At 34.8% G+C, this 26,036-nt stretch overlaps 2 protein-coding genes across 46 annotated transcripts in view; both read left to right on the forward strand.

Annotated features, from left to right (window-relative positions):
* LOC126719029 (cell division control protein 48 homolog B) overlaps positions 1–26,036 on the forward strand; it is a 140,124-nt gene that overhangs the window by 100,245 nt on the left and 13,843 nt on the right. For 12 of the 43 annotated variants that reach the window (XR_007653170.1, XM_050421515.1, XM_050421518.1 and 9 more), the window contains 2 exons: positions 20,137–20,421; positions 20,502–20,671. Coding sequence is in view for 13 of the 43 variants with exons in the window: in XM_050421515.1 (XP_050277472.1) it covers positions 20,137–20,421; positions 20,502–20,671 (455 nt within the window). In the remaining 30 variants the exon portion in view is untranslated. Of the gene's footprint in view, positions 1–15,490; positions 15,773–16,422; positions 16,526–17,102; positions 17,152–19,842; positions 19,943–20,136; positions 20,422–20,501; positions 20,672–23,786; positions 24,062–24,718; positions 24,822–25,398; positions 25,448–26,036 lie in introns of those variants that run through there. The other 31 variants (XM_050421550.1, XM_050421559.1, XM_050421537.1 and 28 more) reach the window with 22 other exon arrangements.
* On the forward strand, positions 5,370–9,042 carry LOC126719036 (pre-mRNA-splicing factor ATP-dependent RNA helicase DEAH10-like). Of its 3 annotated transcripts, none has more exons than XR_007653177.1 (6): positions 5,370–5,632; positions 5,822–5,868; positions 6,009–6,089; positions 6,644–6,821; positions 7,511–7,927; positions 8,529–9,042. XR_007653177.1 is itself a non-coding variant. In XM_050421572.1 (5 exons), the coding sequence occupies exons 1-4, from the start codon at positions 5,529–5,531 to the stop codon at positions 6,800–6,802; spliced, it is 429 nt and encodes a 142-aa protein (XP_050277529.1). In that variant the 5' UTR covers positions 5,373–5,528; the 3' UTR covers positions 6,803–6,821; positions 7,511–8,143. The 3 variants fall into 3 exon arrangements, 1 of the variants encoding a protein (XP_050277529.1); XR_007653176.1 differs by having other exon boundaries at positions 5,373–5,632; positions 6,606–6,821; XM_050421572.1 differs by lacking the exon at positions 8,529–9,042 and having other exon boundaries at positions 5,373–5,632; positions 6,606–6,821; positions 7,511–8,143.

The following is a 26,036-nucleotide window of genomic DNA, read 5'->3' on the forward strand; positions in this document are numbered from 1 at the left end:
TCTTCCTTACCACCACCGTGTTTGCCAACCATTCGGGGTAAAAGACCTCTTTAATAGCCCCTGCTTTTTTCAGTTTTGCCACTTCGTCTCTTACGGCACTAGCATGTTCCTTTGAAGGGCGTCGGGGTGGCTGCTTCTTCGGAGTGGAAGAAGGGTTAACGTTCAGGTGGTGACAAATAAGGCTAGGATCAACTCCCGGGGCGTCGTAGGCGTCCCATGCAAACACATCGACATTTCCTCTAAGAAATTTGACCAGTTCCTCTTTTTCTTAAGAAGGCAACTCAGAGCCGACCTGAAAAAACTTCTCCGGGTCATTGTTGACAGCGAATTTATCTAAACTTTCACACCTTATCTCCTCGGCTAGCCCATCGCCTTGCTCTACCGAGGCGGCTGGTTGCTATAAGCTTTCTGGGGCCGAGGACTCGGCACGGGGCCGATGTAAGATGGCGGCCACCATACACTGCCTGGCCACGGCCTGATCTCCTCGGATCTCTTCTACTTGTCCTCTTGATGGGTATTTTACTTTTTGGTGAAGTGTGGAGGATACGGCTTCTAGGGCGTGAATCCATGGCCTGGCAACTATTGCGGTGTAGGGTGAGTAAGCGTCGACCACGATAAAATTTACCTCCACCACCTCCAACCCAGTCTGTATGGGTAGTCTGATTTGCCCCTTTGGTGTAACAATTCTCCCTTCGAAGCTGATAAGAGGGGAGTCATAAGCTGTCAAATCCTCCGGCTTCAAGTTCAGCCCCTTGTATAGATCAAGGTACATTATCTCCACCGCACTTCCTGAGTCTACTAACACCCTTTTCACATCGAAGCTTCCAATTCTTAACATAACCACTAAGGCATCGTCGTGAGGTTGAATAGTTCCTCTCTTATCCTCGTCCGAGAATCCCAGTATCAAAGAGCTTCCCTTTTTCGACCTTTTGGGTTCCCTTTGCCTGTCCTCAGAGGGGAGCCGATCAACAGCCAGTACCCTGGGGAGGGGTGGTCTCGTTCTTCCTGGTGCGGCGAGGATAACATGTATCGTTCCGGTGGGGGGTCTTAAGGACACATCCTTTCGAGATTCTTATATTGCTTGACCGGGATGGCCGCTCGAGGGGTGCAGAAGGTGACGCAACTTCCCTTCTCTGACCAACTAATCTAGGTGATTCCATAGATTCCTGCAATCCTCAGTGGTATGCCCATGGTCCTGATGATAGTGGCAGTACAAGTTCTGGTTACGTTTGGAAGGGTCTCCAGCCATCTTTCCTGGCCATCTGAAATAGGGCTCGTTCCTTACTTTCTCCAGCACCTGTTGTACTGGTTCCCTGAACACAGCATTCACCGTTTGCGTGTTACTCTGTCCAGTCTGTCGCGAAAAATCTCTCCTCGGCTGGCTAGGGTTATACCGTTCCGACCTAAAATCATTTTCTTTGGGGGGGATGACCTTCTCCTTTCCCCTTCCTTACAGCTGATCTTCCTCCACCCTTTTGTACTTGTCAATCCTATCCATCAACTGATGAACGTTGGCAACTGGTTTACCAGTGAGGGATTTCCTTAAGCCATGCTCGGTGGGGAGACCGCTTTTGAACGTGCTGATAGCAACATCATCATGGTTGTCATCTAAGTCGTTATACACCTCCCAATATCTATCTGAATATGCTTTCAGGGTTTCTCCTTCGTGCATGGATAAGGACAATAGCGAACTGAAGGGTCGAGGGACTCTGGTGTTTGTGATAAAGCGGGAGCAGAAAGCCTGAGTGAGCTGCTTGTATGAGCCTATGGAATTTATCTTCAGGCTGTTGAACCACCTCATCGCCATTGATCCCAAGTTGGATGGGAAAATTTTGCACATTAGGGCTTCATTTTGCGAGTAGATTGCCATTTTTTGGTTAAACTGACTCACATGCTCTACCGGGTCTGCTCAGCCGTTATAGATGACGAACGCTGGTTGGTTGAAGCGTCGAGGCAGCTTAGCTCCTTCGATTCTATACGTGAAGGGTGACCTTGAAACCTGGTCCAGCGCCCTCTTCATAGCATCGTTTCCCGAACCCTTGCTGGATGGGCTCTCATACTTCCGTACAGGGCGTGGTTCCCTTTCGTAGGAAAAGGTTTCACTTGGGGGGGTCCTTGACCTCCGTCAGTAACTCGCATTCTCCGCATTAGAGGACTCGTCTGAGCCAGAGGGAGATCGTTTTCGCTGCACACGTCGTAACTTCCTTTTCAGGTCATCTATCTCTCGCTGCATGGCCTGATGACTATTTCGCCTCTAGGACACGTGACTACCTATCTGAGTGTGACTCTGGCTCATCCGGATAGTATGCACACTTCCCTTACGATTCCCTCTGCCGCCTGGGTCGGCAGGGTTATTTTGCCTCTAGGACCCAACGGTTGTGTCTGTTGGGAGTTAGCCTGGTGAGGATTCTCCTGGTGTGGACCTAGTTCTGCCATGCTCGACCGTTGTGCTAGCTGATACCCTAGCTCTCCCCACAGACGGCGCCAATTGTAGTTGCACGATTTTCCTGGTCCAAATTCTACTGATCAGGCCTTGGCCCAAGGCGCAACACACAATAAATCTTTGTAGAGGATGGGTCAAAGAACTTAGCCTCAGTGAACTTAGTCGGTCTGATGCATGGACAATGTTATTGCAGAAACAAAAAACACAAGAATGGATGTCTAACAGAAAATTCTATTTCCTGGGCACAGATCATACATTTTTCCTCCTCTTCTTTGAGGGACTCCACTACATTATATAGGCCTCTCATTCTTATCTGAACCTTACACTTGTTGATCATCTAAGTCCCCACTTGAGCACCTGTCCTATCAGACACCCTTATCACTCTTTTGTGAGTTGCAGTGGCCAAGGTATCACTGTTCAGGGGTCTTTTCCTCATTAATGCGGCCAAGAGAGTGGTTGTGACATTTAATGTGGTGGTGGCAGCTTTCCATGAGATATTTTGGGTTTTATTCTTTTTTATATGCTTGGAGGGTGAGCTGCAATGGTTGGGGCGAGCTCTTGATCCGGACTTCGTAATGTCCGAGGAGGAGTTACTCCTCGGACAGGTTTCTTTTACCGCAATTGGGCTTAAATAATGTTTGGGCTATGACTTCTCCTCGGACAGGATTCTTCTCGAACGGGCCCGTAGTTTAATTAGCCCATTATTTTGGGCCGGGCCCCACAATTACATTTTCCAATAATAAAAAAACATAGAGGTGTGATAAAAATTTATTTCACCTACAAACGCATAATACTCATCACATTCTAGGTTTTTTTTGTGATTGGAAAAAGTAGTAATCTCAAATTATATTGGATGCAAATTATTTATCCTTATCCAACAAAATAGAAGAGTCTCTGAGCGTTATTAAAGTCTTGTATTTCTTTTTTCTAACATAAACAATATATTTACTTTTTTTATAGAAGAAAAAAATATACGTACTTAAATATACTTCCTCTTTAGGTCTTTCAAGATGTATATAGGGTAAATTGTTTGTGAGATACTGGAAACAAATTTCAACCACAAATTATATTATTTACAAAATATCTTACCTTATATAATACTAATTGAATATAAAATGCATTATGTTTCCTTAAAAAAATTACTAAATTTAAAATACTTTCAAATAACAAATATAGATGGCTTAATATAAAAAATCTAATATATTGTATCAACTATAATTTGTTATAAAATATTTTAAGAAGGGTTTAAATTATTATAAAACTCTTTATCAAGTTTTCAATTAACTTTAAATTATGATATAATAATAAAAAGTAAAATTATATACCAATGTTTGTATTTCACATTATTTCTTTGGCTAAATCCACTTTAGATACCAATGTTTGTATTTTATTTTCTCATGTACGTAGGCTTGGTAACAAAGTCGCTCACAACCTAACTAGGCATGTTAGAGGTTTGTTGGTATGGTTGGAGGATGCTCCCCCCACCTTTATTTTGTTATCCTCGCCTATTTTGGCTAATAATATTAGTAGACTTCCTTCTTAAAAAAAAAAAAAAAAAAAAAAAAAAAAAAAAAAAAAAAAAAAAAAACAAAAGGGTGTTGGAAAATAAAAATTGCATCTAATAAAGAGTAACTAGACACAATTCAATTGGCCTTGCACTCTAGCTAACTACAACTTGAACTTGGCCTTACAAAAAGGCATGATTTTGTTTTAAAGTGTGTCAAATGAGTTTGACAAATTTAATCTAATTTTATGTAGAAATGAGTATGGAAAATAAAATTTAGACATTTTCTAAATTATATTTTCGTCACATTGATTTAACAAACATAGCCTAAATCTATATATATTCTTAAAACTTCTACCTAAAATAATAATTTAATAATTTAATAATTTAAGAAGTGTAACTTATTTCTTCTATTTTACAAACTCCTACAATTGACTAAACTTAGCACATGCTTCCATTTTTACTAAAATTTTATTATAATTCTTACATGTGATTTGTTCAAAATTAGTTCAATTTTTTAAGGTTTTAGTACACCCTATTTGTGACAAGGAAATATCTATTGCTTAATGTGTATGCATGTGCGATGAACACTATAAATTGATTACTACATTAATAAAATTGCAAAACACAAATGATAATTATGAAATTAGTGCCTTTGAGCACGCGCTTACGCACATACTTAGAGGCTCTTTCATTTTGCTGGATAAAAGTTAATAATTTGCATCCATTATAATTTGGGATTACTAAATTTTTCAATAAAAAAAAATAGAGGTGTGATAAAAATTTATTTCACTTGCACGCATAATACTTATCACACCCTTAGATTTTTTTTTTTTTTTTTAAATAATTGGAAGCAATCTCAAACTATATTGAAAGCAAATTATTTATCTTTATCCAACAAAATAGAAGAGTCTCTGAGCGTTATTAAAGTCTTGCATTTCTTTTTTCTAACATAAACAATATATTTACTTTTTTTTTTTTATAGAAGAAAAAAATATATGTACTTAAATATACTTCCTCTTTAGGTCTTTCAAGATGTATAAAGGGTAAATTGTTTGTGAGGTACTGGAAACAAATTCCAACCACAAATTATATTATTTACCAAATATCTTACCTTCTATAATACTAATTGAATATAAAATGCATTATGTTTCCTTAAAAAAATTACTAAATTTAAAATACTTTCAAATAACAAATATAGATGGCTTAATATAAAAAATCTAATATATTGTATCAACTATAATTTGTTATAAAATATTTTAAGAAGGGTTTAAATTATTATAAAACTCTTTATCAAATTTTCAATTAACTTTAAATTATGGTATAATAATAAAAAGTAAAATTTATATTATAAAAAGTTTGAAATATTTTATTTTATTTTTATTGAAACGGTGCGCATTGGACTATATACCGTTATACAAGCAAAATCTGTGTCTCTCTGAGCTTCATCAACTTTAAACCCCATCTCTCTTCTCATTCTCTTCAGTCTTCATCACGCAGAACACACAGCCTCCTCTCACGCTCAGCCTCTCTGTGTGCATCGGCGTTTGGTGGGTTTCGGGGTTGTCGGCGTTTGGCGCTATGCCTTCAATGGCGCAAGGAGGTCTCAGAAACTTTACGGAAAACCCTAACCAACTCAACCGCAAGTTCCCCAACCACGAAGCTAAAGTTGACCCCTTTTCCAGGTTTTTTTTTTTTTTTTTCCAATGCTTAGTTTCTGTTTGGTTGCTAAGAAAATTTGCGTTTTTCCTTCAAATTTCCGAGAAAGAAAAAAAGCATATATATAGTTTAAGTCTTTCAATTATGTTTTGTAGATAAACGAATAAAAATTGACCCTTTTTTTTTGTTTAATTTTTATAAAAATTATAATGCAGGAAGCAAAAGATTGCACAACATAGAAAGTCTCTTCCAATCGCTTCGGGTATTTGACTTATTACACTGTTGCTTTCTGTTTTTTTTTTTTTTTTTTTTTTTTTTTTGGTGCTGTTTTTTAGTTTAAAGCTTCAATCTTTGTTTTTGGGTTTTGCTTATTAATGGGGTTGTTGTTTTTTGTTTTCTTAGTTGAGAAAAGACTAGTTGATGAGGTGAGAAAGAATGATACTTTGATTATTGTTGGTGAAACCGGAAGTGGAAAAACTACCCGTAAGTTTACTAGTCTAGAAAGAATGTCATGGTGATTATTATTATTATTATCAATGAATGGTGTATTGTGTGAATGGTGCATGATAAAAGTGGTGTTAGTGGAGGACCCATGTGAAAGTAATGTTGCTCTAATCACAACTTGCCACATTAGCAAGTTGTGAAAAAAGACATGTCCCTAGTATTGTGTGTCTTTTTCCCCCCAAAAGTACACACAGCGATTTTAGTTCCTAATGTTTCAAGTGATCGCCTTTAGTCAACAAACTTAAAATGATCACTTTTATTTGCGAAAAAACTTCAGGGTAATTGATTTTATTCCCGGACACAGCTTAAAGTGATTGCTTTTTAGTCTATAATGTTTCTAATGGAATGATAACGTGTCAGTTTTTGGTTTGGCCATGTATCTAAAGGACTAAGAGCGACCACTTTAAACTTATATGGACTAAATTGCTCATGGGTTACCAACTATATATTTATGCCTTTAAAAAAAAAAGATATACAGTGGTTTTTATTTTGTAGAGTTGCCACAGTTTCTATTTAATGCGGGATTTTATCAGGATGGGAGGACTATTGGGATTACTCAACCTAGACATGTTGCTGCTGTGACCGTCGCCAAACGGGTTGCTGAGGAATGTGATGTGCAGTTGGGGCAAAGAGTTGGCTACTCCATTAGATTTGATGATACGACTTCTGGCTCGACAGGATCAAATACATGACAGATGGGTTGCTATTGAGGTAAAAAAGTGTCACCACTTGGTTTCCTGTTTGTCATTGTGTCACATTTTCACCTAGAAGCTGCATTCAGAAATTTTTTATGATTCATGGTGGAAATTGTAATGACCTAGGAAAAAATGCTAGTGACATTTGCGTTATACCTCAAAAGGACTAGCACAAATGTGGCTAGCACTTTTCCTTGGGTCGTTACTGTAAAATTTGAAACTGTATTTTGATTAATGTGTTGCTTGTTGGCTGGTGTCTCGATTTGGAAAGTTGGTGTGGATATTGGTTTTGTAGTACTATTGTTAGGACCTGGATGCTACTAGAGATGTGAAATATTATATCATTTGATGAAGGAGATAGTGAATCATAATATAAACTAGCACAGGTTTCAAAAAAAAATTCATTACACTAATTTATCACCAGAATAAATAATATATTAAAGTTTGTGGGTTCATTGGGAGAATAGATCAACCAAGGATTGGTGAAAATGAGGCCATGGAATATGAGAAGGAAAAAAGAGCTAACTAAGTACTCAAAACCCTGTGAAATGCTTTTGGTAAGAAAAGGGATTGTGGTGTGAAGTTGGCCTGGAAGTTCAAAATATCATATTTTTTGCTTAGTTGTAAAAGGGTTTGTCAATATGACTTTCTGTCCCCTGATATACTCTCATGTTTGAACTGATATGAGTCTTGATGCATTCACAGGGAAGCATTATTGGATCCATATCTCTCTAAGTATTCGGTGATTATTGTTGATGAAGCCCATGAGAGGACTGTCCATACTGATGTTTTGCTGGGCTTGCTTTAAAATGTGCAAAAAGCAAGGTCAAAAACTTCCAATGACCGCCTTAATTTGAAAACAAGAGGACAAATGATTGCACTTTGCTGGATAAAGATAATGAAGATCAGGCCATTAGTTTTCTCAAGCAGTGCCAAGGCAGCAAATTCCCTCCATTAAAGTTAGTCATCATATCTGCCAGCTTGGATGCACGTGGTTTCTCTGAGTACTTTGGTGGTGCAAAAGCTGTTCAATCCAGGGTCGACAATTTCCTGTGGATATTTTTTTACACTCATTATGCTGAGCCAGATTATTTAGATGCAGCCTTAATCACCATTTTCCAGGTTCTTATATAGCTTTTCTTTTGTGTCTCAATTAGCCCAACTTCTGCATGAAAGTTATTCAAATTTTGTCACCGAGTTTCTTTGGTCATCTGAGTTTTATTTGATCTTGACAAAGGGTTGTTTGCATTATCAAGCATTCGTATTTTGTACCAAGATTTTTATAATTTACTTAAGTTGTTAACTTTTATGTTTTTAAATTATTTCCGTGTTCTTTGATTTGGTTCTATCACTTAAACGAGTTAAGTTCTATCCAGAAGATTGTTATTAAGAACAATTTAACAGAAACCAATCTTTTCCCTAGCATTTTTCTCCTCCAAATGCACCACATCAAGCACAAATGTATAGCATTCCACATATCAAGACTTTGATGTCGTTTGAAGCTTTGTCCCCAGCAGCCCAAAAGCTCTCTGACCCAAGAGATCCAGAAGATTTTGAAAACTAGCAACCAAAGCTCCTTAGCAATAACACAATAACTGTTTTTTTTTTTTTTTTTCACTTATCAAAAAAATAAAACTGTCTTCCTATATGCTTTTCACATGCAGGTTTGTGCTTTTTAAAATTTTGACTTTTAAAATTATACCCGTATGTTTTCATATTGTAGATTCATCTGGAGGAGGGCCCTGGTGACATACTTGTATTTTTGACTGGGCAAGAAGAGATTGAATCTGTTGAATGACTTATCAAGGAACGACTTCAACAATTACCTGAAGGAAGACAAAAGTTGTTAACTGCTCCCATATTTTCGGCTCTTCCATCAGAAAAGCAGATGCGAGTTTTTGCACCAGCTCCAACCGGTTTTCGTAAGGTCATTTACTGTTGAATGTCAGCTTTTATTTAGTGTCTTGTGCAAAGATTTAATTTGATGCTCGTTGATTTTAAATATCTATGATACTTATAAATTATCTGAATCTGGGAAAAGTGATGATATTTTTAGACAGTGAACATTGATCCTATTTCAATGTAAGCCATAGCTGTTGTGTCTAATGCCATTTGGCATCCAGAATGTTTACGCATCAAGACAGCATTGTGTTGTAGAACCATCTTCTTCAGAAGAATTGTAAAATGGAATACATTGATTAAGAAAAGAGAAAGAAACGGACCGAGATTCAATTTGATTCTAGCATCAAGGCTGCAACTGTGCATGCTAATCAGTGCCACTGGAACATCCTTCTTGCACTCTTCACTGCAATTCCATTAATATTTCATTTCATTTTCCATCAATCAGATTTACAAGCACCATAATTAAAATTAAAATTAACTGTAAAATAAACACACAAAAAACGTCTCTCTATTAACAGAAACGATTTAATTAGCAAATTAAAGATGGAGATGGATAACAAAATAGTAATAATTAGCATTACAATTACAAACCCTAAAAAGAGTAGAGCATAGAGTAGAGAAGTAAAATAGTACCAACGAGCAAAAGCGCTGCCGTCTCTGGCTCTAAGGAGAGAAGTAGTAGAAGCGGCATCCTCCGATGACACCTCCACTCTCTTCCTCCCTTTCACTCCTCCACCCGCCATTTCCTTCTTTCAATTCTATTTTCTTTCACACAAACACAGAGAGAGAGAGAGAGAGAGAGAGAGAGAGAGAGAGAGAGAGAGAGAGCAAAGTGGTAGAGTTTTGATTTGATTTTAAATTGGGAAGAAAAGCAAGCGGTATGAATGTGTTACTCTTACTTAGATCAAAACTATATATTAGAGCATTCTTATCAAGCCTCTCATATGCTATAAATGCTATTTTTTAGCATCTAAACTCCAAAAAACCATCTCCATCAAAACGGGTATATGTTATAAAATTTACAATCTTGCTACAGTGCAATCTCATTTTTGAGACGACACTGTAGTTGTATTGTAAAATAAAAAATATTTTTTTATTCCCAACACCACTTTCTGATTTCTCATTCTCTTTCCTCTCTCTCACTTCTCTCATCTTTGTTCTCTCCTCTCTTCTCTCTCCGTGGTTCATAGTTTGCCGTGCTCATCGCCGGTCTCTGCTCGTCGCCGATCTCTCTACTTTTCGTCTGCAACATCGCCGATCTCTCTACTCTTTGGCCGCAACGTCGCCAGGTCGTCGCTGCCTCCAATTCGCCCTCCCACTTGACCTCACTGGTTCAGATCTATGATTATCTCTCTCTCATGCCTTGGGTTCCGATTTGCAAGTTGTGGGTTTTGATTCGCCCTCACCGGTGGAGGTTTCTTTTCTTTTTCTTTTTCTTTTTTCACGCCTTAGGTTTTGATTCGCCCTCATCGGTGGAGTTTTCTTTTCTTTTTCTTTTTCTTTTTCTTTTTTTCTGTTGTGGTTGGTGGTGGTGAGTGGATGTGGTGGTTGTGGGTGGATGTGGATGTGGATGTGGAGATGCTGTGATATTTTTTTTTTCTTTTTTTGTTAGTGGTGGTTGTGGTATGGGTGGTGGGTTTTTGGTGGGTGGTTGGTAGTGTGGTGTCGGCGGTGCTATGAGAAAGAGAGAGACAGAGAGAGGAAAAATAAAAAATTATTGAAAAATAATAAAGAAACATTATTTAAATGAAATGGTAAAAAAAATAGAAGTTTTGATATAGGCTGTATTGAAAAGTGGTGTGTTATATGTTATAAAATTGGATTTTGAGATGCAAAATATTATATTTTTTGACATAGTTTGATAAGAATGCTCTTATAAAATTAAAAAGAGGGAGGGGGGAGGAAACATTTTTAGTGCCCCCCGCCATTTTCAATTTTATTCTTTTTTCAGTTTTGAGTTTTGTTTTTCACTCTCAAATACCCCGCGCGCCTCCTCTATTTTATTATTTGACACACAGGTTTCAACTTTCAATCTCCACCGTCCGTCTCGGCTTTTTAGATTTCAATTTAGTTGGGCTCCGCAAACAAACAAACGAAGACTCCTTTAAACCTGGGCCGCCTCTGCAAACATTTATAACAGTTTCATCACTATAGCAGTATAGTATGGGCCCAAATTTTGTTTCATTCTTCTTTTTTTTCTTTTCTTTTTTTTTCTTTTTTTTTTCATTTTAAGTTTGATCCAGGCGCAATTTGTTTCCACCCTACCACACCCCACAAGTATTTATATTTGTATAAATACTCTGAGTGACCACTGCACCAAGGAAAGTGGAAATTCAATTAAGTATCCATTTAAGAGATACTAATTTTAACTACACAATGGAATTTAGCTAGTTGAATTCCACTTTTCATGTTTTACTCCTAAAAAAAGTGCTTTTAATATGCCACCAGCGTTTTCCACTTTTTTTAATTACCAAATTCATTTTTTTCCCTTTTACAACTGATTATATTTAAATTTCACTTCTCATGTTCTACTCCTAAAAAAATGCTTTGAATATATTCAGTTTTTTTTTTTTTTTTTTTCCTTTTACGACTGATTACATCTAATTTTCACTTCCCACGTTTTACTCCTAAGAAACTGTTTTTAATTTGCCAACCATGTTTCCCACTTTTTCAATTACTAAATTCAATTTTGTTTTTCATTTTATAAAAAAAAAAAAAAATACTCTTCTTTTTCTTCTTCTTCTACTTTCAGATTTGGTTTCTAAACAATTTAAATTGACATTGTCAAAGGTTCCAATGGCTTTTCAGGTTCTATCTTTTGCAAGTTCCTCTTTTTTTTCATTTTTAATTTTTTATCATTGGCTTTCTTTGAGTTCTTACCTGCTATGGCTATCAAGTATTCATAATTTGAGGATTACTTACCCATTGGTGGATGTGATTAGGGATTCAAAAGTGTTTGACGATTGCTTATTACCCGCGACTGACTTAAAAATTTCAAACAAGAGGCTTTGTGCTTGAACTAGCTGCTTGAGAAAGGACATTGGTAAAGCCTCTTTCTATTTGTTCTGGCGTGTTTCCAAAAATTTTCTCTATTTTTTTTTTAAAATAATGAATTCGTTGTTTATTTTTTAAATGATTAACGTTGGAATTTTTTTAAAAGTAAAAACTACTCATTCAAACTCAAACTCTTTTTGGTTTTTTATTTATATAGGAATTTACCCTACTTATGAGTAATGTCTCTTTCTTTTTGTTTTGGTCTAGAATTAAACACAAATTCTTTTTTGGTTTTTTTTTTAAAATTTATTTTATAGGTATTTATGCTAATTTAATTATGTTTTGATTTTTTTTTAAATAATGATAACCTTAAAAAAAAAAAAAAAAAAAAAAAAAAAAAAAAAAAAAAAACTTCTCATTCAAAATGTATTGGTAATTGGTTTCCCAATAGCCTCATCAATCATCCATTTTCCCATCATTGTTGATTAATTCAAAGGCATTCAACGTGTTTGTGAATGAAAAGAGTCATTCAAAGTGTTTCCATTTATAAAGTTCCTCTTTTTTTTTTTTTTATAAATTTAAAATACTTGGTTTATTCAAAATAATGATAACCTTATATTTAACCTTAAGTCTTTTATCTCTCTCAGGTTAATGTATGTACACTTTTATTGGATTGCACTGAAAAGGCATTAGAATGGAATATTAGATTAGTTCCGGTGAGAGATTTTACAAGAATTATAGTATGTTATTATATGCTTAGCGTTGAAGTCCACCTGTTTTATGAATCACCTGCTATAAGCACATCGAGATTACTCACCAGAAAATTAAAAAAGAAGCTTTTGAGACTGAAAGCTTCAAATTTAACTATCTGGTTTCTCAATCAAAGTGGTAGACAAAATAAATGTTTACCATCACAAAACAATCTTGAGATTAGTAAATAGGCTAGTCAATGAGCTGTACCCTCTGGTGAGATTTTGGGTAGTAAACAGTGGCCAAGGAGACTGAACCAATAATTCCTCACATTGGTCAGAAGCCAGACACTAGTCAAATATTGATCCACAATGGAGTTTTTCATCCCAGATTCTTACAATTCCTTTCTTATGGCAGTTTTTCCTATACTTAAATGTTACGCTTCAGTTTTTAAATATAAGAAATGATATGTCTACAACATTTTTACAATATATCCTAAGTGGCAGGTTATTACCGGTTGTTATTGTTAGGACAAAAAAATAATCTTAGTGTTAGTTACAAATTTGAACCAATAACAACCAACCACCTGTGATTTGTTGTAAAAATATTGTAGACGTAGCATCTCTCATTAAATATATATAGAATAGATATGCATAGCTAAACCAATGATCATACTAGTTCATACCATTGCATCTTTCTTCTGCATTTTCCAAAAAAATCTACCAAGCAATTATTGCATCTCCAATTTTGGCATAGATTTTTTTTTTTTTTTACCATTTTTACTTTTTAACTATAACTTTTTTACACTTTAAATTTTTTTATTTAAGGGTTGAGATTGAAAGTTGTTTTTTTCAACTATCAATCTCAGCCCTTAAATATTGCACTTGATCTTAATCCTAAATTTCCACTAGACTAGTCCCAATAATAATATCCACACCATACTAAAAAAAATAATATTACCCGTTCAAAAATTCTAACAATCAGCATAGCAAAGATCAAACACAGTGCTTCCTCAACCCTGCCATACTGATTATAAGCACCAATCATAGAATGGAATGCCACCAAATTTCTTTGGGGAAGTTTGAGTTCCTACCTCCCTTGCATATCTGAAGAAGTCACATGTTGCGTACATACCTAAAATAGCAATTGCAATTATCATATTGAAATTTAAATTTGAATCAGTAGAATCATATCCAAGCTGCTAGACACAACCATGAACCCATATTCCATAAGTATGGTAATCCTTAAACATCTCTTTAGTCTAGCTAGCCCAACTCTCATTTACATTCTCAGCAATCAAACTTAGTCCTAGCCACCACATTCCACTTTGAAATAAAGTCAATTGCTTTTCAATCTTGTAGCTTTCAATCTGATCATGACAGATAAGTAGGAGGAAACCAACTTATCAAAAAAATAAATATGAGTAAACCAGTAGAAGCATACACATCCACTTTGAAATAAAGTCAATTGCTTTTCAATCCTGCAGCTTCCAATCTGATCATGACAGATAAATAGGAGGAAACCAACTTATCAAAAAAATAAATAGGAGTAAACCAGGAGAAGCATACACATCCAATTACAACCCAATTTTCATTATATGATTATGAATATCCATAATTTGTATAAGTAACTTCTGAACATGCTTTTAAAATTTTTTTAGCAAAGAGGTACTTGCATAATTGAGGTCTTAGTGTAAAAAAAATTTACAAAAATCATTTAGCCTGTTCGAAGGATTAATTTTTTTTTTTTTTTTTTTTTTTTTTTTTTTAACTGATGTAGTGATCATCAACCCATTAATTGTTTCAACTTTGTCATGGTTTTACATTTCTCTAACAAAGGATAGAGTTTGTGGTCTCTTTAGGAGATCAAGTAAGGAGATATTACATGACAAGAATGGAAATTTGGAAGGTATTTGAGGTATATTACATAACAAGACTGTATTTAACCAATAAGTATAATACAACTTTATACTTTGCTAGTCCTAAAGAAAGCTTCAATGGACATTGAACAACTTTTTTTTTTTCTTTTTTTTTTTTTGTGGAGAAAAGGACCTTGAACAACTTTATTCTTTGCTTGGGATTAGAATTATGTAAACCCCATTTAAAAAAGAGCAAGATTGGATAAGCGATTTTCTAGGAAACATTATGGATTCTATCTCAAAAAAAAAAAAAAAAAATACTAATATACAAAACATACTCAAAATTAGCACTCACTACTATCTTTATGTCAATATTTCTCTAAAGATTGACACTGCTATTGAACATTAAGGGGAAAAAAGTATAGGACTTTAGGCAATAAATAATCTATGCAATTCATCAAATTGATGCTATACTTAGGATGTAAATAAATGTGAAGAAATTGGTCGGAAATTTAGGATTGTAAACTAGCCGAGCCTAATTCAAACTCAACTCAACAACAAATATAAAATATTCAAACTTGGCTTAAGCTTGAACCAAGCTTACAAATTATGTTTGAGTTTGAACTCGTAAAAAAGTCAAAAAACTTAAGCTCAGCTTGACTTGGCTTGATTCATTAATCAAGCCGTGGATGCTCAAGTTCAAACTCAAGCACAATCCAATACAAGTATATTATAAAGCCTATTTAATAATTGAAAGACTTAGTAAGATATGAGTTTGTTTTTCAAGCTTATTACTAAGTCCATAAACCAACCTAAGCTAGCTTGTTTTAGGCTTATATAAGGTCCATTGGGTTAGTCGTTTTGGAAACTTAAAAGTTAAAAGAACATTTTTAAAACTCAAAATTCTATTTTACAATTACAACTCATCATAATTTTTTTACAATCGCTTATTTTAAATTCAAAATCCCATTTTCAAACCGTTTATACAAATGCACCAATAGAGTTGCAATGCTCCCACATTAAAATTGAGTAACATCATCTTTTATAATAATCGGTAATAAGTATTCTAACTCTTGTTGTTAGAATTTCTATTAATGAAAAAATTCAAATTTTATTACATACCTGTTTTTAAATACTTTGATATTTTTATCCCAAAAAAAAAAAAAAAAAAAAAAACGAGAAAAGTGGTCTGTTTGGGAATATTTGTAAACAAACATTTGGGACACTTTAACAAAAGTTTGTGGCTGTCCCGCCCCACCTCCTTTTGGCAAATTACCAAAACTACCCCTGTTCTTTCCCTTGTCTCTCTCTCTCTCTCACACACTGACAGACTCAAAAGAATCACACACTCACTCTCACTCTCTCATTTGTGAGCAAGTCATGACTCGGTTGGCTTAAATGGCGAGTACATGGAAGACTCGGCTCGACTCGACTCGGGTTGACTCGCAGCGATGTCCACGGAGGTTAACTTGAGTAGTGGAACTCACCACCTTCCCTTGGTTAAACGCCGTCGTTCCCGGAATGTAAATTTATCTTTCACTCTCTTCAATCTTTATTCATTTAACATTTTGCAATTACTTGTGAATCTTGGTTTAACTTATTGGGTTTTGTAAGTTATGTGTTGGGTTGGGTAGGAAGAATGCATTTCGGCTTCACAAATCAAAATTTTCAACCCTGCTCATCACAATTTTTACCATATATGCCATTAATTTTACAGGGTTGGATTGTAATTGCATAAGTTTGGTCTTGATATTTCATTGAAATTCATGAAATTTTTATGTAAATCTCGCCAATAGAAATAAAAAAGAAGTAAATAATTGGTTACACTTATTTAGGCTTGTTCTTTATGTTTGGTTACCTGCAATGTGAAATGTAAAGCCTTTGCATATTGCAGTACAATTAGAAAAATAGATGATATTAAGAAATTTTGAATGAGGTTCATTAGTTGTTCAATACATAGACTGTCAAGCATGAAGTTGAATGACCTGTGTACTATTCTGCCGTTTGCGGCGTTGAGCATGGGATACAGCTGTTTTAGTTACCTCATAAACATTTACTTTGGAGTTAGCTGTTTGTTTTAGCTGTGTTTTGGCAACTTTGGGGGAGAACAATTATAGATATTGCTGATTCTGGGGGAGAGTATTACACATTCTGGGTTTTTACAACTTTTCAGAGTAAGCTGTTGACAAGTTTATTAATATGAAATTTGTTCTTGAAATATGTGCTGGGTGTCTTGGTGAGAAAAATGGACCAAGGCACTGGGTGAACTGCTGAAGGTAAGTTTGGAGATTAGATGTGAGCATGGATGGACTTACTAGTTAGGATTTTTTAAGGGATACAAAATCTTGTTAACTAAGTTTGACCTGGTAGGACAACATATATACATAAAATATACAGTAGATTCATTAAATATAAATAATGTTTTATCCTTCAAAATTCCAATCATTTTTCTATTTCTTAGATCCTAATATGAGTGGATATCAGCTTCGAGACAGTTTTCCATTTCTAATTTAGATGCTTGATCTTTGTAATTATCAGTGTATCTCTTGCATACTCCCCTTATACATGGGTTGCACCTCTGCTCTTTAATGAATTATTTACTCATAAAGAAAAGGGTTTTGAAAGGGAAAGTCACAGGATGCCTGAACTTCTGTATGCATGCTCCCGTAATAAAGGAAAGGAAATTCCATGGACATTCACTTCTTATTGTGTCTTTTACATTTAACAATATGTTTTCGTCCTATTGTAACCTATCCATATGTTCTCTTGCTAGTTGAATGAACCATATATTTATAGAATATATCAAAGAAAAATAATTTTGTTTCTAAGTACTTGACATTTGTACAATTACAGGGAAAGGAACACTGGCATATGGGATGAGCTGTCTGTATCAATAACTAAGGTGAGCTGTATTGCAGAACTTCCTTCCCTGACAATAGATATGTGATAAACTATCATGTTAATGATATTTGGAACTCCTAAAATGAAAGCACTAGTGTAAACATTAGTAGTATCCTCATAAGCTGTAGATATGCATGGTTATGAAACATGTAGTTTAGATTTCTTCTGTCGTTCCTTATTAACTTTTATTTTTTTCTGAATTAGAAATTCAATATTTAATGGTGCTTTTGTTCCATCGGGAGAATTGTTCTTTCCTTGTTGTAATCAGATAATTCAGATAGGATGCTTATTATTTGATGCAGCCAATGAGAATAATTGATCCCCACATGGTTTCATCATTTTTTTACAATTGCAAGATGGTATATATGCATGCTACAACACAGTTAGAAAATAGAAGTGCTTGGGTTGCTGAGTGTTCTTTGAATATCCAAGTAACAGCAGGAGTTGCGGGAAACATTTGTTTAGTAGAGCATCTTCAAAGTCAACACTTGTCAATCCCTACTGGATTGCAATATTCACCCATTGGATTGCCCCTCATGGAATATCTAAAAACAAGATTAGACAGGCTTGGAGTTAACGTTTAGGAACTAGGCTATGTGAGCTATGTACATCCTTCTTCCCAATTGAGGTGAAGAAGACTTGTCGACTTACATCTTATGCAACCTGCAATACTTATCATGGAAGTCTGTTTATTAAACAAAAGATTAGGTCCAACCACACAGAATCATTCTCCCTTTAAACACTATGACACAGACAATTAAAAACCCCAAACTTCTTCTAGTACACGCAGTTGAGCCAAGAAATTGCTTTATCATTGAAGAACAGACACTATTTACACCCCTCCCCCCCCCAAAAAAAAAGAGACATTGAACAACAGACACTTGATTGAGATTGTGTAATTTAAACAGGGGAAGAAGTCCCGTCAAATAGAGATTTTTTTGTTTGGACCAACTTTGATTGTATTACAATATATAAGAACCACTACTATAAATAATATTTATAGTACTCCACCCTTGATCGCGATATATTCAAATCCGAATCATGCAGTTGTTCAGGAATGTGGTGCACGTTTAATCATTATCAGGTATGGGATCATCACTTATTTGTGTGTTCTTTGCTTTAGATTTTGAAGACTCTGATCTTTGTGTGGTGCTGAAGCCTTTGTTCCCTTAAAGGTTTATAGTTTCATGTCCTCCAGAATTTTTATTTGTTTCATCATTTTATGATTGATTTTATTCATGGGTATGTTCTGCAGTCCACACTCTGTTCATAGAGCACATGCTGGAGAAAGTGAGAAAGTTTTGCGGGAAGCATTTTCAGAGGCATTGTCCCATGCAATGTTGGGCAAGCCATCAGTTATATTTATCGATGAAATAGATGCACTCTGTCCTCATCGTGATTTTAGGTATGTAGATGAGAACATTGATGTATTCGTTACCTCACCATTTGATGTATGGACTTTTGAACTGCACTTTCTATTAATATGCATGGCAAAAAAATTAATAGTATAAGGAAATTGAGTACTTGAAGGTGTTATAAGGAGAGGAGCGGAGAGGAATATTCTTTTTTTTTCCTCTGTAAGTTGGGGCTTATGATGTAAGTGGGTTGAGGTAGGTATATGCTTATTCAAAAATATGGTATTAGGTAGTGTTGCAAATCAAGATTTTGTTAGGTTGGCTTTGTTTGAGTTTCTGGCCCTTTGGAATTGGAATTATTGTAGTTTCATTAGGCTCTAGTCAAGGGGGGTGGTATTGTGAGTATCATATCCTTGGTAATTGAACTGTGGATGATGTTGATCATGAGCAATGAGATAAAATTTCTAGTGTCTTGTTGATTAAATTTCTATTGGCCAAAAACTAACTTTTCTGATCTCTATCTGCTCTTCGACACCTATCTTTTTAACTGTTCTGTGCGTGCACATGTGTGTTGACATTTGAGGCACACTGCAGATATAATGCCATTTGCTTTTTTCATTATTTGCCTATAAGATGATGTGGAACATGGCATATAACTGAAAATAGCTGCACTAAGTGATGTTTCATATGCAGAAGGGAGCAAGATGTTCGTGTAGCCTCTCAACTCTTTACACTAATGGACTCCAGTAAACCTTCCTCAAATTCTCACCACAAGTTGTCGTAGTTGCCTCCACTAACAGGTTATTGTCTCTCTCAGATCTATAAAGTTAGAGTTTCTGCTGCTCTATTTTCCTACAAACTTGATTATTGTACATCTATAAGAGTTTCTTAAGAAATTTACTTTGTCAAAATATTTTTCATTACTGGTTATTGACTTATAGAATATATTTGGAGTTGCTACAAACATATGATTTCAGGTTGCCTTAGCGCATTTTTCTGTAGGTTTCCTGCTGTAATTTTATGATTTTTTTATTGTATCTTGATTATAGCAATTTCTTAAATTGAATTGTGTGAAACTTTTATAATTGGTTATTACCATTCGTTCTATGTCAAAGCTTAATTTCAAAAGGCTTATTGTGGGCAATGAGCTGTTGTTTCGTAGTGATTTAAACTTTAGAGTCTACCTGATCTTCTACAGAACTTAAGGCAATTGAATTATACCATGAGTTCAATATCATATAATTTCCAGTTCCAGTTCCATTTCCTTTGTTTTGTATTTTGTACTGTTTGTATAAACCTTTAAATGTATTTTTAATATCTGAATTCTGTGTACGAAGAGTGGATGCAATTGATCCTGCACTAAGAAGATCCGGACGCTTTGATGCTGAAGTTGAAGTTACTACACCTACTGAGGAGGAACACCTTCAAATTCTCAAGGTTAGCATGAGTCTCTTAAATTTATGAGCCATCCTTGGGTCCATTATCCTATGACACTCATCAGTCTCCCAAAATGCTGCCAGTAGTGCTTCAAACTAATTTTAAATCTTTTAGCTAGTTTGATAGGAGGTTGGATAGTTAAGTACACTATTATTGGCTGAAGGTTGACATTGTTTGTGTTAATTAATTTTCAGCTCTACACAAAGAAGGTTCCTTTAGATCCCAATGTTGATTTAAGCACCATAGCTGCATCTTGCAATGGCTATGTTGGGGCTGACTTGGAAGCTTTATGTCGTGAGGCTACCATATTTGCGGTCAAAAGGTCTTCTGATGCAAATGAAGATGCCAGTGTGCTCAGCTTAACAATTGAAGACTGGGAACATGCAAAAACCATAGCTGGGCCCAGCATAAAAAGAGGTGTTACTGTGGAAATCCCAAAGGTGACTCGGGAAGATATTGGAGGACTAAAAGATTTGAAGGTTTGTAATATAAACTTCTCATTTTGCATTGAAAGCCTTGTGGAACTCCTGAGGACACCTTTTTTTTTATTCTTGGACAGAAAAAGCTCCGGCAAGCTGTTGAGTGGCCTATTAAACATTCTGCTGCATTTTCAAGGCTGGGAATATCTCCTATACGAGGAATTCTTCTCCATGGGCCTCCAGGATGCTCAAAAACAACCCTTGCTAAAGCTGCAGCTCATGCCGCCCAAGCTTCTTTTTTTTCCCTGAGGTTCGAACTTTTTGCTTGTCCCAACAACTGATATGTAGCTCATGCTGCATTTGTTGGATGTTATTATATGCTTAGCGTTGAAGTCCACCTGTTTTATGAATCACCTGCTATAAGCACATCGAGATTACTCACCAGAAAATTAAAAAAGAAGCTTTTGAGACTGAAAGCTTCAAATTTAACTATCTGGTTTCTCAATCAAAGTGGTAGACAAAATAAATGTTTACCATCACAAAACAATCTTGAGATTAGCAAATAGGCTAGTCAATGAGCTGTACCCTCTGGTGAGATTTTGGGTAGTAAATAGTGGCCAAGGAGACTGAACCAATAATTCCTCACATTGGTCAGAAGCCAGACACTAGTCAAATATTGATCCACAATGGAGTTTTTCATCCCAGATTCTTACAATTCCTTTCTTATGGCAGTTTTTCCCATACTTAAATCTTACGCTTCAATTTTTAAATATGAGAAATGATATGTCTACAGTATTTTTACAACATGTCCTAAGTGGCAGGTTATTACTGGCTGTTATTGTTAGGACAAAAAAGTAATCTTAGTGTTAGTTACAAATTTGAACCAATAACAACTAACCACCTGTGATTTGTTGTAAAAATGTTGTAAAAATATTATAGACGTAGCATCTCTCATTAAATATATATAGAATAGATATGCATAGCTAAACCAATGATCATACTAGTTCATACCATTGCATCTTTCTTCTGCATTTTCCAAAAAAATCTACCAAGCAATTATTGCATCTCCAATTTTGGCATAGATTTTTTTTTTTTTTTTACCATTTTTACTTTTTAACTATAATTTTTTTACACTTTTAAATTTTTTTATTTAAGGGCTGAGATTGAAAGTTGTTTTTTTTAACTATCAATCTCAGCCCTTAAATATTGCACTTGATCTTAATCCTAAATTTCCACTAGACCAGTCCCAATAATAATATCCACACCATATTAAAAAATATAATATTACCCATACAAAAATTCTAACAATCAGCATAGCAAAGATCAAACACAGTGCTTCCTCAACCCTGCCATACTGATTATTAGCACCAATCATAGAATGGAATGCCACCAAATTTCTTTGGGGAAGTTTGAGTTCCTACTTCCCTTGCATATCTGAAGAAGTCACATGTTGCATACATACCTATAATAGCAATTGCAATTATCATATTGAAATTTAAATTTGAATCAGTAGAATCATATCCAAGCTGCTAGACACAACCATGAACCCATATTCCATAAGTATGGTAATCCTTAAACATCTCTTTAGCCTAGCTAGCCCAACTCTCATTTACATTCTCAGCAATCAAACTTAGCCCTAGCCACCACATTCCACTTTGAAATAAAGTCAATTGCTTTTCAATCTTGTAGCTTTCAATTTGATCATGACAGATAAGTAGGAGGAAACCAACTTATCAAAAAAATAAATATGAGTAAACCAGTAGAAGCATACACATCCACTTTGAAATAAAGTCAATTGCTTTTCAATCCTGCAGCTTCCAATCTGATCATGACAGATAAATAGGAGGAAACCAACTTATCAAAAAAATAAATAGGAGTAAACTAGTAGAAGCATACACATCCAATTACAACCCAATTTTCATTATATGATTATGAATATCCATAATTTGTATAAGTAACTTTTGAACATGCTTTTAAAAAATTTGTAGCAAAGAGGTACTTGCATAATTGAGGTCTTAGTGTAAACAAAATTTACAAAAATCATTTAGCCTGTTCAAAGGATTAAATTTTTATTTATTTTTTATTTTTTTTATAACTGATGTAGTGATCATCAACCCATTGATTGTTTCAACTTTGTCATGGTTTTACATTTCTCTAACAAAGGATAGAGTTGTATGGTCTCTTCAGGGGATAAGTAAGGAGATATTACATGACAAGAATGGAAATTTGGAAGGTATTTGGGGTATATTACATAACAAGACTGTATTTAACCAATAAGTATAAAACAACTTTATACTTTGCTAGTCCTAAAGAAAGCTTCAATGGACATTGAACAACTTTTTTTTTTTTTTTTTTTGGAGAAAAGGACCTTGAACAACTTTGTTCTTTGCTTGGGATTAGAATTATGTAAACCCCATTTAAAAAAGAGCAAGATTGGATAAGCGATTTTCTAGGAAACATTATGGATTCTATCTCAAAAAAAAAAAAAAAAAAAATACTAATATACAAAACATACTCAAAATTAGCACTCACTACTATCTTTATGTCAATATTTCTCTAAAGATTGAGACTGCTATTCCACATTAAGGGGAAAAAGTATAGGACTTTAGGCAATAAATAATCTATGCAATTCATCAAATTGATGCTATACTTAGGATGTAAATAAACGTGAAGAAATTGGTCGGAAATTTAGGATTATAAACTAGCCGAGCCTAATTCAAACTAAACTCAACAACAAATATAAAATATTCAAACTTGGCTTAAGCTTGAACCAAGCTTACAAATTATGTTTGAGTTTGAACTCGTAAAAAAGTCAAAAAACTTAAGCTCAGCTTGACTTGGCTTGATTCATTAATCAAGCCGTGGATGCTCAAGTTCAAACTCAAGCACAATCCAATACAAGTATATTATAAAGCCTATTTAATAATTGAAAGACTTAGTAAGATATGAGTTTGTTTTTCAAGCTTATTACTAAGCCCATAAACCAACCTAAACCTAAGCCAGTTTGTTTTAGGCTTATAAAAGGTCCATTAGGTTAGTCATTTTGGAAACTTAAAAGTTAAAAGAACATTTTTAAAACTCAAAATTCTACTTTACAATTACAACTCATCATAATTTTTTGACAATCGCTTATTTTAAATTCAAAATACCATTTTCTAACCGTTTATACAAATGCACCAATAGAGTTGCAATGCTCCCACATTAAAATTGAGTAACATCATCTTTTATAATAATCGGTAATAAGTATTCTAACTCTTGTTGTTAGAATTTCTATTAATGAAAAAATTCAAATTTTATTACATACCTGTTTTTAAAAACTTTGATATTTTTATCCCAAAAAAAAAGAAAAAAAGAAAAAGAAAAGTGGTCTGTTTGGGAATATTTGTAAACAAACATTTGGGACACTTTAACAAAAGTTTGTGGCTGTCCTGCCCCACCTCCTTTTGGCAAATTACCAAAACTACCCCTGTTCTTTCCCTTGTCTCTCTCTCTCACACACCGACAGGCTCAAAAGAATCCAACACTGACTCTCACTCTCTCATTTGTGACTTGTGAGCGAGTCATGACTCGGTTGGCTTAAATGGCGAGTACATGGAAGACTCGGCTCGACTCGGGTTGACTCGTAGCGATGTCCACGGAGTTTAACTTGAGTAGTGGAACTCACCACCTTCCCTTGGTTAAACGCCGTCGTTCCCGGAATGTAAATTTATCTTTCACTCTCTTCAATCTTTATTCGTTTAATATTTTGCAATTACTTGTGAATTTTGGTTAAACTTATTGGGTTTTGTAAGTTATGTGTTGGGTTGGGTAGGAAGAATGCATTTCGGCTTCACAAATCAAAATTTTCAACCCTGCTCATCACAATTTTTATCATATATGCCATTAATTTTACAGGGTTGGATTCTAATGATGGTTGTAATTGCATAAGTTTGGTCTTGATATTTCATTGAAATTCATGAAATTTTCATGTAAATCTCGCCGATAGAAATAAAAAAGAAGTAAATAATTGGTTACACTTATTTAGGCTTGTTCTTTATGTTTGGTTACCTGCAATGTGAAATGTAAAGCCTTTGCATATTGCAGTACAATTAGAAAATAGATGATATTAAGAAATTTTGAATGAGGTTCACTAGTTGTTCAATACATAGACTGTCAAGCATGAAGTTGAATGACCTGTGTACTATTCTGCTGTTTGCTGCGTTGAGCATGGGATATAGCTGTTTTAGTTACCTCATAAACATTTACTTCGGAGTTAGCTGTTTTAGCTGTGTTTTGGCAACTTTGGGGGAGAACAATTATAGATATTGCTGATTCTGGGGGAGAGTATTACACATTCTGGCTTTTTACAACTTTTCAGAGTAATCTGTTGACAAGTTTATTAATATGAAATATGTTCTTGAAATATGTGCTGGGTGTCTTTGTGACAAAAATGGACCAAAGCACTGGGTGAACTGCTGAAGGTAAGTTTGGAGATTAGATGTGAGCACAGATGGGCTTACTAGTTAGGATTTTTTAAGGGATACAAAATCTTGTTTACTAAGTTTGACCTGGTAGGACAACATATATACATAAAATATAGAGTGGATTCATTAAATATAAATGATGTTTTATCCTTCAAAATTCCAAGCATTTTTCTATTTCTTAGATCCTAATATGAGTGGATATCAGCTTTGAGACAGTTTTCCATTTCTAATTTAGATGCTTGATCTTTGTAATTATCAATGTATCTCTTGCATACTCCCCTTGTACATGGGTTGCACCTCTGCTCTTTAATGAATTATTTACTCATAAAGAAAAGGGTTTTGAAAGGGAAAGTCACAGGATGCCTGAACTTCTGTATGCATGCTCCTGTAGTAAAGGAAAGGAAATTTCATGGACATTCACTTCTTATTGTGTCTTTTACATTTAACAATATGTTTTCGTCCTATTGTAACCTATCCATATGTTCTCTTGCTAGTTGAATGAACCATATATTTATAGAATATATCAAAGAAAAATAATTCTGTTTCTAAGTACTTGACATTTGAACAATTACAGGGAAAGGAACACTGGCATATGGGATGAGGTGTCTGTATCAATAACTAAGGTGAGCTGTATTGCAGAACTTCCTTCCCTGACAATAGATATGTGATAAACTATCATGTTAATGATATTTGGAACTCCTAAAATGAAAGCACTAGTGTAAACATTAGTAGTATCCTCATAAGCTGTAGATATGCATGGTTATGAAACATATAGTTTAGATTTCTTCTGTCGTTCCTTATTAACTTTTATTTTTTTCTGAATTAGAAATTCAATATTTAATGGTGCTTTTGTTCCATCAGGAGAATTGTTCTTTCCTTGTTGTAATCAGATAATTCAGATAGGATGCTTATTATTTGATGCAGCCAATGAGAATAATTGATCCCCACATGGTTTCATCATTTTTTTACAATTGCAAGATGGTATATATGCATGCTACAACACAGTTAGAAAATAGAAGTGCTTGGGTTGCTGAGTGTTCTTTGAATATCCAAGTAACAACAGGAGTTGCGGGAAACATTTGTTTAGTAGAGCATCTTCAAAGTCAACACTTGTCAATCCCTACTGGATTGCAATATTCACCCATTGGATTGCCCCTCATGGAATATCTAAAAACAAGATTAGACAGGCTTGGAGTTAACGTTTAGGAACTA

Source organism: Quercus robur, chromosome 3 (assembly GCF_932294415.1).
Source record: "Quercus robur chromosome 3, dhQueRobu3.1, whole genome shotgun sequence".
In the NCBI taxonomy this organism is placed as follows: Eukaryota; Viridiplantae; Streptophyta; class Magnoliopsida; order Fagales; family Fagaceae; genus Quercus; species Quercus robur.

Bases quoted from the DNA above. Each gene is read 5' to 3' on its own strand.
- LOC126719036 (XM_050421572.1), top strand. From the start codon at position 5,529: ATGCCTTCAATGGCGCAAGGAGGTCTCAGAAACTTTACGGAAAACCCT. The intron at 5,633-5,821 runs GTTTTTTTTTTT...ATTATAATGCAG, and splicing joins AAAGTTGACCCCTTTTCCAG to GAAGCAAAAGATTGCACAAC. The intron at 6,090-6,605 runs GTAAGTTTACTA...TTTATTTTGTAG, and splicing joins CGGAAGTGGAAAAACTACCC to AGTTGCCACAGTTTCTATTT.